This window comes from Dermacentor albipictus, chromosome 3 (genome assembly GCF_038994185.2).
Source record: "Dermacentor albipictus isolate Rhodes 1998 colony chromosome 3, USDA_Dalb.pri_finalv2, whole genome shotgun sequence".
Lineage (NCBI taxonomy): Eukaryota > Metazoa > Arthropoda > Arachnida > Ixodida > Ixodidae > Dermacentor > Dermacentor albipictus.
In genome coordinates, this window is record NC_091823.1 from 46,357,691 (window position 1) to 46,373,259 (window position 15,569).

Sequence of the window (15,569 nt, forward strand, 5' to 3'; positions counted from 1 at the left end):
GGAGAACTCCAACGCCGGCCCGCAGCGGTGGAGAATAGAGATCAACCGACCACATATAACGAAATTGCGCAGCACTTTTATCTCGGCAGGAGAGAGTTTCCCCTTCCACACAAGAAGTTAAATAGAGCGCAGGCATTGACCCTCAGATTACTGCAAACAGGCTCATATCCCAGCCCGGCTTTATTCCACAAAATTTATCCCGACACCTATGCCACTAGTTCTTGCAGGCATTGCAATGACATCGCTAGCCTAGATCATATGCTCTGGCGTTTCCCCTCGTTACGAGGCACAGAAGAAATCAATGAAGACAAGTGGCTCTCCGCTATCAAGAGCCCTGATGCCGGGGTGCAACTATGGGCTGTCCAGAGGGCCCACGATGCGGCGGTCGGGCAAGGCCTGACTGTCCCAACGTGGGAGCGGCCCGCAGCGCGCTGAGTCGCGTACCTCAGGACCTTATTAAAGTTTCGCATCCATCCATCCATCCAGCTGTGTAAGAAGACGAGGACGGACGCGTGAGCAGTGGCACGAGCGCGTCTCTGCGCGAGGCGAGCTCACGTGACTTCCGGTGCCGCACGCCGCGTTTTCAAGGCCACAGTCTGAATTGGCATTTAAGAGGAAGCTTTAGCTCGGGCCCGAGCTAAAACTTCCTCTTAAGGCTTTCGCCTTAATAAGAATGACTATAATAATTTGTGCCCTTATTATTAACACTGCTGCTGTTTTCTCATTGTTCTATCGCCCGCTTTTTCTCCACTTCCCCGTTGTGGGTGCCGTAATGCCTGCGATGGTCATCTTCATGACCATCGTGGTCGGCGCGCCGGCTGCCCCTCGTGACCAGGTGCGAACGTGGTGCTCGAGCGACTAGTGCGAGCGGTTGACCAGTATTGTCTCGCCATTCTCTTCCCGGTTAGTGCTCCGCTCGACAATCAGCTACCAAAAGTCGTGCCTACTTTGGGTCGGTCTCTGTCTCTTCGTTGTACAAGGTAGGAATTCACCCCCCCCCCCCCCCCCCCCCTTGTGTACATCTTCCGCACTCGAAGGCAAAGAGCTCTTTGCCGCGCTAGGCGTAATGTATGGAGGCATTAACGCGCGCCGTGGTGGCGTAATGGCTGTGTTGTTGTGCTGCTAAGTCGGAGGGCGCGGGATCAAATCCCACTGTCTGCGGCAGCATTTCGAGGAGAAAAAAAAAACGCCCGCGTACGCTCATTGAGTGCGCGTCAAAGAAACCCAGGCAGTTAAAATTTATACGGAGTCCACCACTATAAGGGGTGCCTCATAAAAAAATTGCGGTTTTGGCGTGTGAAGCCCCGTAAGGTGATTTTGGGGACACCTGACCGGCATTCGCAGCTTAACGCGTTGCTGCACCACTGATATCGTGACAGGTTAATATCGGTCAGGTTTAGCGCACATTTCTTTCGTCCACGAATTGCCTCGGTTTTTCTTATTTCTCTCGCTCCTTCAAAATGCTTTGTGTCTTAAAGGTGACTGTGCAGGTTATAGAGTAACCCCGTTAAGCTGAGTAGCATGTGCTTGCGTTATACCCAGTTTTGGCTTCAATGCCATCAGCGATGGTTTGTAATGTTATGCGATAACTTTCTTTCGTCCGGCGGCTTCTTATTCTTTTCTTTTTTTTTAATATGGTTGATCAGCGACGGTTTGTAATGTTATGCAATAACTTTCTTTCGTCCGGCGGCTTCTTCTTCTTTCTTTTTAATATGGTCGAATTGTCTCCTCGGAGGGTACATGCTCTCGCCTATGTACCGACCATAGATAACCGTGACGCACGTCTTGTCCCGCGAGAGCTTGGCGACATCTGAAAGTTCAGACTGCCGGGGGTGGCGCTGTGTCGCGTTCATCCGCCACGTAGGCTGACGGAGTGTTCCTCACAAACGTCCCGAAACTTTCGTAAAAATTTAGGAATTTGGGCTCCATCCGCAATTTTAAGGACGTTGCGTCAAGTTCGAAACCTAAGGTACTGAAAGATCTGGTGGCGCAATACTGAAAAAACAATATGCGTTGTAATGCGTTGTTCTAAAAAAAAAGAATTGTAATGGTACGTGCACCATCTTCTCCATGGCACCCTGCACGACGTCATATGCCTGAGAGGCTAGTTACTCCGAACAAATTTCTGCAGACAAAGCAGGTCAAATCAGCAACAGCAAAGTCAACAGCAAAGTCAACAGCAAAGTTATGATGAAGTCACTGCATGTGATCTAAAACAGTGCGTTGTTGTGTCCGCGGAATTTTTACGAATATTAAGGTTAACAGGTTGGCACGTATGTGTAACGGTAGCGAGGCGCTTTCGTCGCCAAGTCCGCTGCGCGTCTCTTGTCGAGATGAACCGTTTCGACTTGCCGGCTCACCACAGCTTTGCTTAGACCCGACTCCCACAGTGCGTGGGCTCTGCGTGATCTTAGAGCGAAAGATCGCAGTAGTGTCTGATCTGGCCTCCGTGAGTCAACGACCGGAGAAGAAACCGCTGGTGCGCCACCGTTGTGATGCCGTCATCGTCCCACTGTCGTCGTTCCCTTCTCGTCATGCCGCCTTTGTCGCCACGTTATCGCGAATGGGGTCGTCGGACCGTTTTGTTCATACGTACGGCCGTCATCGTGCCGTAATCTCTATCGTCGTCATTCCATCATCGTCGCACAGTCGTCGCCACGTTGTTGTGCCGCTGCAAAAAGCCTGTCGGTGATAATTTTTGCCGCCGTCATCAAACGCCATTATGGGCGCCATCAAACGCCGTTAGGGCATCATCTGTAGAAACTTCCAAAGTATTGTTGGGGAGTTCATTTCATTTCTACTCCCGCCCCCTCCCCCTTCTCCCGCCATAAGAGCTATCCGCTTACTTTTGACGATCATCTTGAACGGTTTCTGTGGTAATTTCTTTTAAGTAAGCTTTATTTTTTCCGAGTTGATAGGCCCAGGCTTGACCCACGTACTCCTCATGGGCTCTCACAAATAGAGATCATGAAAGCTCCATGGTTATATTCGAGCTTCTTCGTGAACTGGAAGCGCAGCTCTGTGGGAGCTCGACGTCCCCCACTATTTAGTGGGCCTTGGTGACTGCTGGCAAATGCCCTGATGATGATCGTTGATCACGAGGAGGTGGCGTTTCGCAGACGACAAAGGGATCCCTGCCCTTAGTCTTCACGGAACACTTGGTGCCTCCCTGCTGATCCAAGGACATGGCGGTAATAGCTACTGTAGTCACATAGCATCAATTGTATAAAATTTACCGGTCTCACATGTAGACTTCTTAAACAGACTGCTTATCATGACAGTCTGGTCACCACAATGCTGATAGTTCGTTCCTGGTGCTCAACGGGCAGCGCACACCGCACCTGATTGCGGAATATCTGGCCGCTCCCATGTTCTCAACGTTCTTCTGTTTCGCTTGGCGCGATGACGTTACGACCGTCCTCGGATGTGGCGCCTGGCGCTCAATTTCATTTCACTTCATAACCATGTTAGCTGAAATATTTAGTGCTATGACACCCGCCATAAAAACGCTGCATTTATCAGGCTGCACAAAGTTGCGAGCGTTCAATATTGTCCAAACTTTGACTCATGAATCATCGCCTGACTTCCTCTCCACCTGCAGAAGCTCAAGACAAGGCGATCGACCGGTAAGGACGTCATCAGGACAGGTGAACGACGATGGCCACCGACCAGGCAGGAAATGCCGGAAAAGCAAACGAAGGACCACCACCTGCAGCTGCCGTGCCATCTCCCACCGGAGCACCGGCCCCCACGTCATTACGAGGTCCGGCGCCACCGATCGCTGCAGCGTCAAAGCGCGATGCCCTTGCCCCCATTGCCTGTGCGGCGCTGTCTGCAGAAGTGCGCGGACCAAAGGCTCCGGCGGTCGCCGCGCCACTAACGCCAAAGAGCGCTGTGCTAGCTGGCGCTGTGCCGTCTGCTAGAGCGCATTGGCCGGCTGCGGCAGCGCGTGAGCCGAAACGTGGCTTGCCGGTTCCAGCGATCGTTTCGATGTCAGCGCTGAGCCCGCCGAGTCCGCTGGGTCCAGCTATCATAGCAGCACCGTTGATGACGCGCGGACCACTGGTGTTTCGGACGAAGAAAGACCAGGCCATCCAAGCGCCGATTCGGCCACCGGTCTCTCCGGGGCCCGCACACGGCCCAAACGAGGGCGCTCCTCTTATGCCACCGGCGGGCCAGCAGGCCAGGGGGAACCACCTGCCGCCAGTGTCGGCATCGCCATTCCTGCGACCTATGACCATCGGTCCCGGGGGCACGCCCGAGCTCGTAGCCTTCCCGCCCGGCTGGCGTTGCCCGCAGGCGCGCGCCCAGCCTGAGGCGGCGTTAGCAGCCCAGGACGCTCAAGCCGCTCCGGAGCAGAAGGTACTTTATCCGCTTATGGAGCTTGCCGACAACGACGACAGCCTGACGAGTCGTCCCAGCACCCCTCAAGAAGCACCGCCCGAGAGAGAGGATGAGCAGTGCGGCTTCTTCTGGTTCCGGCCGCCTTTCCTGCGCGTCTTCCGCACTCCCGCCTGGGTGCTCCTAAGCCTGTGCTCGATCGAGTTCACCCAGAGTTTCGTCAGCAGCGGCGTGCTCAGCGTGGTGCTGCCCACCATAGAGCGGCGCTTCAACCTCAGCAGCCTCGAGACCGGCATGATCCTGAGCGCATTCAACGTGATCAACTCCTTGTTCATCGTGCCTGTGGCCTTTCTGGGGAGCACGCGCCACAAGCCAGTCATTATATCGTCCGGCATGGCGATCATGGCGGCCGGCTCGTTTATGTTCTTCCTGGCCTACGCGCTCGCGCCTTCCTACGTGTGAGTCCCGCTTTGATGTGGTAGGAAAAACGTCACATGGTACTCGGCTTAAATGAGGTCCACAAGGGTGAGGAGAGGAATTGCATTGGTGCGTACTTAACGTAGTATACGCACGCATACACAGGCGGACGTTATTTCGCGATAAATCACAGTGTGCTGGTGGTTAATAAAAGAAAAATTTACTCATTAGCTTTTTGTATTTGCTTTAGGGCGCATGTTCTAATAGCAAAATTGAAGCCGAATGGTATTATGTCATGTATGCTTAGTCTACATCCTAAGACTTGCGCCACTTTTGACCTATCCGTGCTCAAAGTCTAGCCGTAAGAAAGTGCATTGGCGTTACAGTTAACGTCATCATCAACTGCATGACGCACGCTTTTGCGGAAACTGTTAGCTGAAGCGCTAATGTATTCATGGCACACTACGAGGCCGGCTATCTCGAAAATGGTGCTAGTCTTACGATTTGAGATAAGTATACACATGACTTCACCATTGCTTGGCCTCAATTTCGCGACTGCAACACTCACCCTATAATGTAAGCGATAAGAAAAGTAATTGTTCGATCTTCTTAAGCTACCTAAACAATCAACTTTCTCATAAAAGTAATTTGCGCACCTTCCACAAGTGCGCCTGAAAAAGGCAGAGAAATGCAATATGGGATAGGCGATCATTTGTCTTATCCGTTCCAAGTAGTAAAAAGAACGGGTGGTGTACATGCGTATGTCAGTATTCTGAGCGTTGGATAATAAAGTACTGGGTGTCGGTACAACGCGTATTAGCGGTACATATCGTCGGTTTCAAGCGGCTGCCGTTCTCTCCTTTTCTCTCTCTCTCAGCTACGGCGCCGAAATGCCGGACCTGTGCTACGCGACGCCCCCGCCTCTGAACCAGACAGTGGACACGTGCGGCGAGCAGAGCATTCGCGACTTCCGCTTCCTGCTCATTCTCGGCAGCATGCTGCAGGGCGCAGGCGTGACGCCGCTCCACACGCTGGGCATGTCCTTCCTGGACGAGAACTTGCCCGTGAGGCTCACCTCCCTCTTCATCGGTGGGCAGCCCTCCTTCCTGTACCTCATCTTCGCACACTCAGTCGCCCGAACGCCTTACAGAGAGAGGAGTCAAGGGTACACAGTAGTGTTCTCGGGCGACCACTTTTGGAGATAACTCTCGCGAGATATCGCGTGACCATCCGTGAATGCGCGTCGGTTTGCGTCGACAGCGTTTCTCCATGGCACAATGCCGAGCGCGCTGTCTTGGCAGGTGTGCCAGAGGGTGTCCCCAAAAATGGTTGCCCGCAAACACACCGCCTCGGTCGTAACGTTGTAGGAACGGTGACGATGACTAAAACTGCCACGAGCGTGAGTTAAACATTCAACTCGTTATCGGACGAATGGAACGACGCACAACACTCAAAGCACGACGACTCTCATGGGTCCAGTGTGTCCGATATTTATACATGTCTCGGGGTACAGTCTATATGGCGATCGCTCGTCCTCGCCTACGTTCGCAAATGTATAAAAGGGAGTTCACTTCTCGAACGCAGTTTGATTATAACAAGGCTCTTGCTCAATGCAACCCGCGATGGCATATTTTTTTTTTTTATACAGTGGGCTTATATCTTGCGCATAACGATAGCTTGATAACAGTGATCATCTGGTGAAACGCGTGAAGTTTACAAACGTTTTCCTGCGCCCGAATGGCCAAAATGCTGGAAAATGTGAAATCGGCGACGTCTCATTGCCTTACCAGCGTTTATGTAGGTTTTTATCGCGAAATGCAAGAAACGGCAAGTTTCGCTTCCATTTTGGCCTCTCTTAGTCAAGCCTTTTCCACCAATTGAATTATAATGACGTTATTTTTAGTTTTATTATTTAACTACGTACCGAATCTTGCTCCCCTACAGTGACGTGGCCAGTGGAGGAGGAAGAACGTACGTAGCGTGGACGTACGTGGCGCAAACTACCAACTGTTTATTACTGTTAAAGAACGTGCTTATATACAAGGAGATATGGCGCGGGGGTTGGGGGGCGGGAGGTATAAAAAGATATGACAAGGTGACGACATGTGATCATAGTTCGGGCAACGCATACATCGTTCACTTGCACCCGTTCACCCTGGCAAACTCGACCTCAGCTTCGATAAGGGCGATGGACGGAGTGCTTACGCACATCTTTTTCTTATCGCAAGCGCCTCCAGCGCGTTCTTTAACGGTAATAAACAGTTGGTAGTCTGCGCTATCGTACGTCCACATCCTGTCCTTCACTTAATATCGTCAATGTAAAACTAAGCGCAATATAATCATGAACATTCACCAACTAACCCCCTTCATTGCTTTAGAAATGCATACTATAACGGAGTTAACTGCATGGTGTAAGATGTATATTTTACATATATCTTACACCGTGATTAAATGGGATACAAGCAGTTACTCCCGTAAAAGCCAGGTCGTAAAAGTGCCCCCCCCCCCTCTCTCTCTCTCTCTCTCTCTCTCTCTCTCTCTCTCTCTCTCTCTCTCTCTCTCTCCGTAGTGTGTAGGTCGTTCCAATTTGTCCCCGTAGCCAGTGTTGGTCAGTGTTTTGTCTTCTTCGATAGCGCGAGACATCAGGTGCTTCTTGGTAATTTGAAGTGAAATAACTGCGTAGGAGCCTGGACGGACGGGTACTTCGGGGTCTGTGCGTCTTGACAATTGTTGCCGTTGCTGAAGGGTCGACGTGGAAGGTGACCAATTGCGTAGAGTTAACTATAAACGGCACTCGTATAGCTTGAAAGTGCGCGGCAGTGTAATGCGTGGTTGTCCGTTTATTAAGATAAATAGAAGAAAGGAAGAAAGAAAGAAAGAAAGAAAGAAAGAAAGAAAGAAAGAAAGAAAGAAAGAAAGAAAGAAAGAAAGAAAGGAAGGAAGGAAGAAAGAAAGAAAGAAAGAAAGAAAGATGAAAGTGAGAAAGAAAGAAAGAAAGAAAGAAAGAAAGAAAGAAAGAAAGAAAGAAAGAAAGAAAGAAAGAAAGAAAGAAAGAAAGAAAGAAAGAAAGAAAGAAAAATTGCGCATAATTTTGTTACACTCGTTGCTACCTTCTTTGTTGCCTCCCCCATTTGATTATAGGAACGTACAGTGCCATGGCTGTGCTGGGACCCGCCTTTGGCTTTCTCGTTGCCGGATACTTTCTATCTGTGTTCGTCGACTTGAAGGACGTCAGCCAGTAAGTACACAGTTGCACGCTCTTCACCCTTCTAAGCCCTAAATCTCTACTGGAACATATTTTCGAAGTCGTAGAAACTCTACCGCACGCTTGTCGCACGTCAATGGTGCAGACATGGCAAGTACGGAGGGCGCGAAACACTCATTATTTTCATTATTATTTTCATTTTATATTAAAGTGCACGGGGGGCCTCAAAACACCGGACCTGGTGTCATCGGCATTATTGTCACGTAATGGCGGAACCAAAATTGTGTAGCAATAAGACTATGTAGGATGATGTTGCGTGTTTAAAAAAAAGGAAAACAAAGCTCAGCGTGCGTTTTTTGAATGCGATCGCGTGTGGTGTAGACGCAGTGACCACATCAACGGAGGGAGTCAATGTGTCGTGACGTCATGACGCTTCCACCTCCTGAATGCAGATACCCAAATCGTGGTTCGTCCAAACAAGTATAACTAAATAATTTATCGTGCGCTAGCGCTTTCCAGCATATTTTCTAATGTTTAGGCGGTTTGAACATTCATCTAACGAAAAAAAAAAAGAAACATTACAGGGATTCTAAGAGCAGGTTCTGAAAAGTGAAGCGGACATCGACTGAGAAACGTTATTCAGGAGCCGTAGCTGCCACCTGTTTGAGAGTCATCGTGTTCACACGCACGCCACCCGTAGCCTGGGAACTTTTGACAGAGGGATACACAAGTGTGCGTTGCTTACAACTTAAACATACTTCTCATGAGAGCCCGTTATAAGCTACAACAAATCGGTGTGAGTAGATTTCTGCGCAGTTAGTTGTACACGCTTCATCGATTGTCTTCGGCTCATACCCTTGCGCCAAAGCGTCGTCTGGTCGAAACCAGTTTCAAACCGCGCCGTAAAAGCTAGAGAACCCCTCACAGCTTCACGTGAGGATTTCTTCAACTGAGCCACCAAGTAGTTAAATATAACTCTTTATTTTGTCGAACACGAGGTCGCCGGTTCTATCCGCGGTTGACGCTGCCGTGCCGCCGACGCATTCCGGTGGGGACGAAATGTAGACGTACGTGTTTGTTTGTTTATATCACTATCCGTTTAATTTAACACTGAATGGACTTGAAGCTGTGATGTGTTCTCTATAGCATTCAAGGCGAGATTGAAAGTGGTGACCAGTAGCCGACGCTCTGGCATAAGGGTCACGTGCTCAGTTGCACGTGACCGCGATTCTGATTGCCTTGCTCCGCGAACCACTTCAATGCCGCGTTGTAGAGCCAGGCGGACCGTGCTCAGTGCAGAATTCGGTCGTAAAGACCCGCGTATAATAAATACGCAGCGCGTTTTTCGTGTGTTGCGCGCTTTGGTGCTGTTAGCAACTACATTCCATTTTCTGTTGCGACTGTGGTCTCAGTGGCACGAATGGTAATGATCCACTTGTCACCTTCTATAGGCTCGGCCTGACAAGTCAAAGTTCGGTGTGGATCGGCGCTTGGTGGGTCGGATTCTTGGTGGCAGCCATTATGGGCGGTATCGTCAGCATACCGATGGCCACTTTTCCTAAACACCTGCCGTGTAAGTTGACGGCACATCAAATATCCGACGGGTTATTCTTGTGCAAGGAACAACATTGCAGGTCCGGCATCATTTGTCACGAAGGCGACAAACCTTCTGTGCACATTGCGCGGTTGTTGAAATGTCTCTATCACTTCATTCAGCCTTGCGTCTTCGTGTGTGACATGTATGCTAATGACGTTAACCTGACAGATCGAGCACGACTGTGGCCTGTGGTACTCAGGATAGCTAGCGGACCCCTGCCTGACCATCGTGAATAACGGCGTACGCGCGACGTTGTAAATCTTATTTTCGTACACATTCTTGTTGAGAATATGGGGAGAGGGAAGGTGTCTACGGGTGGAGAACAGAAAAGGGTTACTGCAAAGAGATCTCTCTATTCTCGGCAGTCTCTAAATATGGGCCGAAGGACGGCCGAACTTGGAACCTCGTATAATGCATGCTAGCGTAAATGTCTGGAAAGGTGCTTTTCCTATTTATAAAAAATTATTTTAGATGATTTATGTTAACCTATGACATCTTTGAGCGTGATATACGACTTCTGTCACAAAAATAATATAAAAAACGAGAAAAAAGAAAAGAACGAAACATGCGAGAGCGTTTCTCACTGATTTCATTTAGGTGGGTCATGGTTTCGCTGTACGACGACGCCTGCGGAAAAGGCTATCGCTTTCCGAAGTTAAGCATCGGTCCATATGGTGCTAAAGATATTTTTAACAATACAGTCAATTTGTTCAAGGCTTGATTTTTGCAACACGAAGCATTTAAGTCCGGAATTAAAGAAAGAATGAAGAGATCGCGAAAGGAGGACAATATTAACCCTTCGCCAAGCCTTCGTTCTTTCTCTTTTCTTCCTGCACTTCAGTGCTTCGCGCTGCAAAAATCAAGCCTTGAACTTGAAATCATCAGACAGTGAACTTCAAGTGCAAGCTCGAGCGGCGCTATTTCACGGTGGGCGTTGCAAAGTAAATGGGCAGAACTGTCGAAAAGAAGCACGCAATGTATTATTTTCGTGTGCGCTGCCCTTTCCGTTGGAAGTAATTCTATGGTCAACCTACTCACCCAACAGTACGTTATTGTTGAGGGCGGTGTCTTTTGACTATGGCTCATGTTAATAACGCTGACATTTACGACGTGTCTGTTTTGACCAATTGAGCACGAAGCTATACAAAGGAATCCGGGTTCCTCAGAAAGCAAGAAACATTTACTGCATCGAAGTATGTATGTAAACTAGAGAACAAACTGTCGCCAATTATTCACTCTTGTCTCTACCACGCCCACTGGGCCCTCATGTCCTCATTTGAGGACATTAACATAGAGAATACATGAAACGAAATGCAAACAGTTTTTTTTGTCTAGTAAATTTCGGTTTCTTATGCGGTAAAGAGGCAAAATAACACGGTAGAAAAAATATAGGTAAGGTAAAAATATTCCAGGGCCGAAAGGACTAAGAAGCAACATTTGACTTTGCCAGAGAATGTAATAAGACACCGCCGCCTGGTCCAGTCTTTCTGAATCTTGACCAAACTGAGCGCACCAGAAGACTATCAGATCGCAGATCTAGCTGATATTTTCTATGTGCGTACGGTACACCTTCAGCGCTCTCGAGAAGTCGTGTGCTCATGTTGACAGAACCTAAGAAAATTATTTCAGAGTCTGTTGGGTTTTCAGGCGGTTCTTGCTAAAAATGACAGATATCCACTCGGTTCTCCCGATTCTCTTTCCCCACTGCTTTACAAATATAAATGACAACCTTTGTGGTAATAAACTGTGGAGCGCGTACCGATGATGATGATTTATTGGCATCCTTTTTGAAACAGGGCGGTGTCAAATTCTCACCTGGCCTGTTTGATTTAATCAGGTATGCTACACACGTTTCTCTTTCTGGCATTCTTGTATACATCTTTTTCTTTTTTTTTTTCTTCCTCAAAACATCTCCACCTACCCTGTACCACTATCTATGACACTAGCGGATCCGTTCGTACAAATCTCGTTCTTTCTTCTTCTCCAACAATACTATAAACATATCTTGTTTATCTCGACTGCTGACCGGTTGATGGTTCCGTCCACTTCAAATCCAAGCGCTTCTGGAAGGTGGACGTAACCTGGGGGTCTCCCTGGGTGAATTCCTTCGCATTCCATTAGGATCTGCTGAGTGGTCCCTGGATTTTTGCTGTGGCACACACGTGCCTCACCTTCTTGCGAATATTTTCTCCGGTATGTTTTTGTCCTTAGGCAACCGGCTCGACCCTCAAATAGCAAGACATTGCCCTTTGTGTTATCGTACAGGTTTTCCCTTCTAATTTCTTTCTTCTCGTTCTTGTAAGCCTCCATGCTCCTTTTCGTTTCCATTCTATGAATCCAAATAACTGTCTCTGTTTCCCTCACTTTCTCTCTGATGGCCCCTGGTTGTCTATTTACAGTTTCAATTACCCTGTACTCGGTTGCCAAACATTCTTGGCCTCTTCCTCCATTCTGTGAGTACGCTTTTCGAGTACAGATGCTCGTGTACTTTAGGTGCCCATTTATGTTCATCCGTGTTCCTGAGTCTTTCTTCAAAACTAATTTTGCTCTGTGCTTCTCTGACTTCTAAAGAGGCCCAACTCATCTCACCCTGCACTGCCCCATTTGTGGTTTTACTCTGGACTCCCAAAGCCAACAGGCCTACCGATCTTTGGTTAACTTCCAAAATCGACAAGATATCCGATATGAAGCATAGAATGGCATCTGCGAACGTTAGCGCTGACACCACTGCTCCTTTCAAGATTCCACGCACCATCTCAAAGTTATTGCGACCCCACAGTGCTCTGTGTTTTCTTATTGCAGCATTCCGCTTCCCCTTTATTTTAAGATTCTCTTGGTTGGTGCTTTAACAAGTATTTCCTCCGTTTACGTATAAGCCGCGGTACTTATATTGCTTGACTATGGGTACTACTTGCTGTTGAATTGACACCACGTAATTACTCGTCTTTTCATTGAGAATCATAACTCCCGATTTCTCTTTGCTAAACACAGACATTCGCAAGTGTCTGTAAATATCTTTAATTGTCCGCTAGTATCATATGTCGTACGCACACATCAGTCCAAGGAGCTTTTGTTGCACCGTTTGTCCGTTACGCATGTAGGGCAAACCAAACCTTAATTTGCTATATTGCAGTCGTCTTTCTATGCCCTTAACATAAAGTGTGAACAACAATGGAGACTGAGGACATCCTTACTTTAGCCCTTTGGGAATTCCCACCACCTCATTACCTTTCCGGCCTTCCCATACACCTTGCACTCGGTCGTCTATATTATATAATCAGCAGCTCCACGAAATCGTCCTGTATGCCTTCGTGCTTAAGACTATCCCATAACAATACCTTGTCTACGTAGGCTCCTTTAATATCTACAAATGCTATCGATAAAGGTTTATTCTGAGCTACCGAAATCTTTATGCTCGGAGTTTATACAAACATGTAATCCTTTAAGCGTCTGCCTGGTCTAAACCCATTCTGCAGTTTCCCCAGTACATAATTTTTCTCCACTCACTTCGACAGGTTCGATTTTATGCATTGCATTGTCTTTCTATATATCACCGACGTTACTCTAACTGACCTCTACGCGCTCGTCTTATCCTTATCACATTCGCCTTTGTATAGACGAGGTTCACATTGTTTTCCACTCGGTGTAGACGGAGCACCCTGGCGGGCGGCTGGCGCATTCCCGTAGTTCGTAGGTTTAGCGGACGCTCATGCTCTCGTGTCGTCTGCTGCCGTGGTTACCACATGTAATCGAAATGACGAAGCATGCGCTCTCGTACGCACGTGCACTGAGGTATATGGCCTGGCAGTCGAGTGTAGCAGACGACGCGCATGCGCAATCAGATAGTGCGTCCGCCATGCGGAGTGCGCCTGCCGCTCGCCATCTCCAAATGTATCCACTCTGTATCGGAGTGACCCGCGGTCGCGTGCTTGATGTCGTAAGTCTTACGAATTGTATATCTGCTGGAGACCGATTGGAAACTTGTCGGTATAGTAGCGTAAATATGAGAAGCTGTGAGCACAAATTTATTTATTTTGACATACTGCAGCCCCGAAGGGCTATCGCAAGAGTGGGGAAGTACAATACATGGAAAAGCATAAAAAGAGCACTGTACATCAATGATTAGTAATATACAATAGAAAGTCATCGAGTGGTAAATATCTTGTGTAACCAGCCAGAGCATTCCACAATTCTATAGAACGGACAAAAAAAATCTATGTTTAAACGCATCAGTATGATGGTGAAAAGTGGACACATTCATCTCACGGTGTCTGGTGGTTGTGGCTCTAGCGGGTACTATGTATTTGTTAAGTACGGAAAATCGTGGAAAGTTATTAACGAAGTATAGAGAGTACTGCTGACCCGACAGACGCGAGCACCCATGTCGAGTCAGATCTGCGTGCAGAGTATAATGAAACTTCAAAGATTCAATGTGGCGACGAGAAGAGAGACTCTACTATGAAGATCGGAACTGGGTGAAAAATGCCTGTCAAGGCGACGATAAATGAAGCGTATACAGCTTCCTTTTGGAGATATTCAATTTTGTTGATGTCAGATATTTTGTGTGGGTTCCATACGACAGAGCCGTACTGCTGTATTGGATGAACCAGTGTATAAGTGAGTAGTCGTGTGCTAAGTGAGGCTGAACGTAATGTGCGCTGCAAGTACCTTAACCTTCTAAGCGCACGGTTGCACATGAATTCTATGTGATGCGACCAAGATAAATCCTGAGGGAATAGAATACCTAGATATTTATACTGCGAAACATCCCCTAGAGGGTAGCCATTACACGAATACGTAAACGGAGAAGGGAAAGAACATTTGGTAAATGACATAGATACCGTTTTGACAATTTTGTGGTAAATGACGTAGATACAGATCTCTGTGACGTCGCGGTGTGGATGAAGTAGGTGTAAGCGCGCCCTTTCAATGACGTGCGCAGCGTACCAGCATTGCCAGATGGTGCGTCGACTGTATTCGAACAAGGGCTACACCGAGCAGGACAGCACGTACGGCCAGTACATGAACGAACTCCCGCGCTCCATCCTCTCGCTCCTCAAGAACATCCCCTTCGTCATGATGACCCTGGCATCGGTCACCGAAGGTGCGTATAGGCATATCACTTAACGCTGCGCGCATAATTTCCACCTTGCTTGCATGCAGGGCTGGATATAAGAAACATGTTGCCAGAGTATAAGCGCACTTCATTATATTATTATTATTATTATTATTATTATTATTATTATTATTATTATTATTATTATTATTATTATTATTATTATTATTATTATTATTATTTATGAGAATCTCCTTCGAAACGGGGCGGCGACAAATAGTACCTAGACTGTTTGAGCTAATGAAATAAGGGACCGATATTTATCGGCATCGCATAATACCAATGTCTCCTTAATCTGAAAACCTTGAAACCTTTATGTCTACTTTCTACTACGCCTGTAACGTATCCGGTCCTTTCATTTTATTGCCCGGCGTATCTTTCTTTTTTTTTCACCAATACTCTAAACGTATATTGCATATATCTCAACTGCTGAACTGTTATTGTTTCCACCCTCTTTAAATCTCAGCGCTTCTGGTAGGTGGGCGTCTCCTACCGGTCTCGCTTGGTGAATACGTTCGCATTTCATTACGATGTGCCGAATTTTCTCCATATTTCTTTCTTCTTCTTCTTTTTTGTTTTGTGCTGCAGCACAGTTAATCTCTACACCAGACATCATCTGTCGGCGCAACCTGCGCAGGGACTACCGGTTTAATGACGTCACAGTTGCTAGCGAGTGAACGCTAGACACAAGCATTGCAATAAGAACAAGCTCCACACTATACTGCGGCCGTTCGTTCCGCCTGTCCCCGCTGCCTCCAGCAAAATATGGCGGTCGCCTACAAACGCTGGTCTATGCAGACTGCTTCGAAAGGCTAAAACACTATTATGGACGTACTCTTTGCTGCATAGTTTTATACGACGAACGTTTGAGCGATATCTCGCAGCTGACGGTG

General features: G+C 47.8%; 1 protein-coding gene across 3 annotated transcripts in view; it reads left to right on the top strand.

Moving 5' to 3' along the window:
* The first annotated feature begins 802 nt into the window (after window positions 1-802).
* LOC135898173 (solute carrier organic anion transporter family member 4A1-like) overlaps window positions 803-15,569 on the top strand; it is a 30,018-nt gene continuing 15,251 nt past the window's right edge. Inside the window, exons 1-6 of one of the 3 annotated variants that reach the window (XM_065426981.2) lie at window positions 803-980; window positions 3,602-4,799; window positions 5,636-5,847; window positions 7,900-7,996; window positions 9,415-9,536; window positions 14,503-14,664. In XM_065426981.2, the coding sequence (XP_065283053.1) occupies window positions 3,658-4,799; window positions 5,636-5,847; window positions 7,900-7,996; window positions 9,415-9,536; window positions 14,503-14,664 (1,735 nt within the window). In that variant the 5' untranslated portion in view covers window positions 803-980; window positions 3,602-3,657. The remainder of the gene's footprint in view (window positions 981-3,601; window positions 4,800-5,635; window positions 5,848-7,899; window positions 7,997-9,414; window positions 9,537-14,502; window positions 14,665-15,569) is intronic. The other 2 variants (XM_065426979.2, XM_065426980.2) reach the window with 2 other exon arrangements.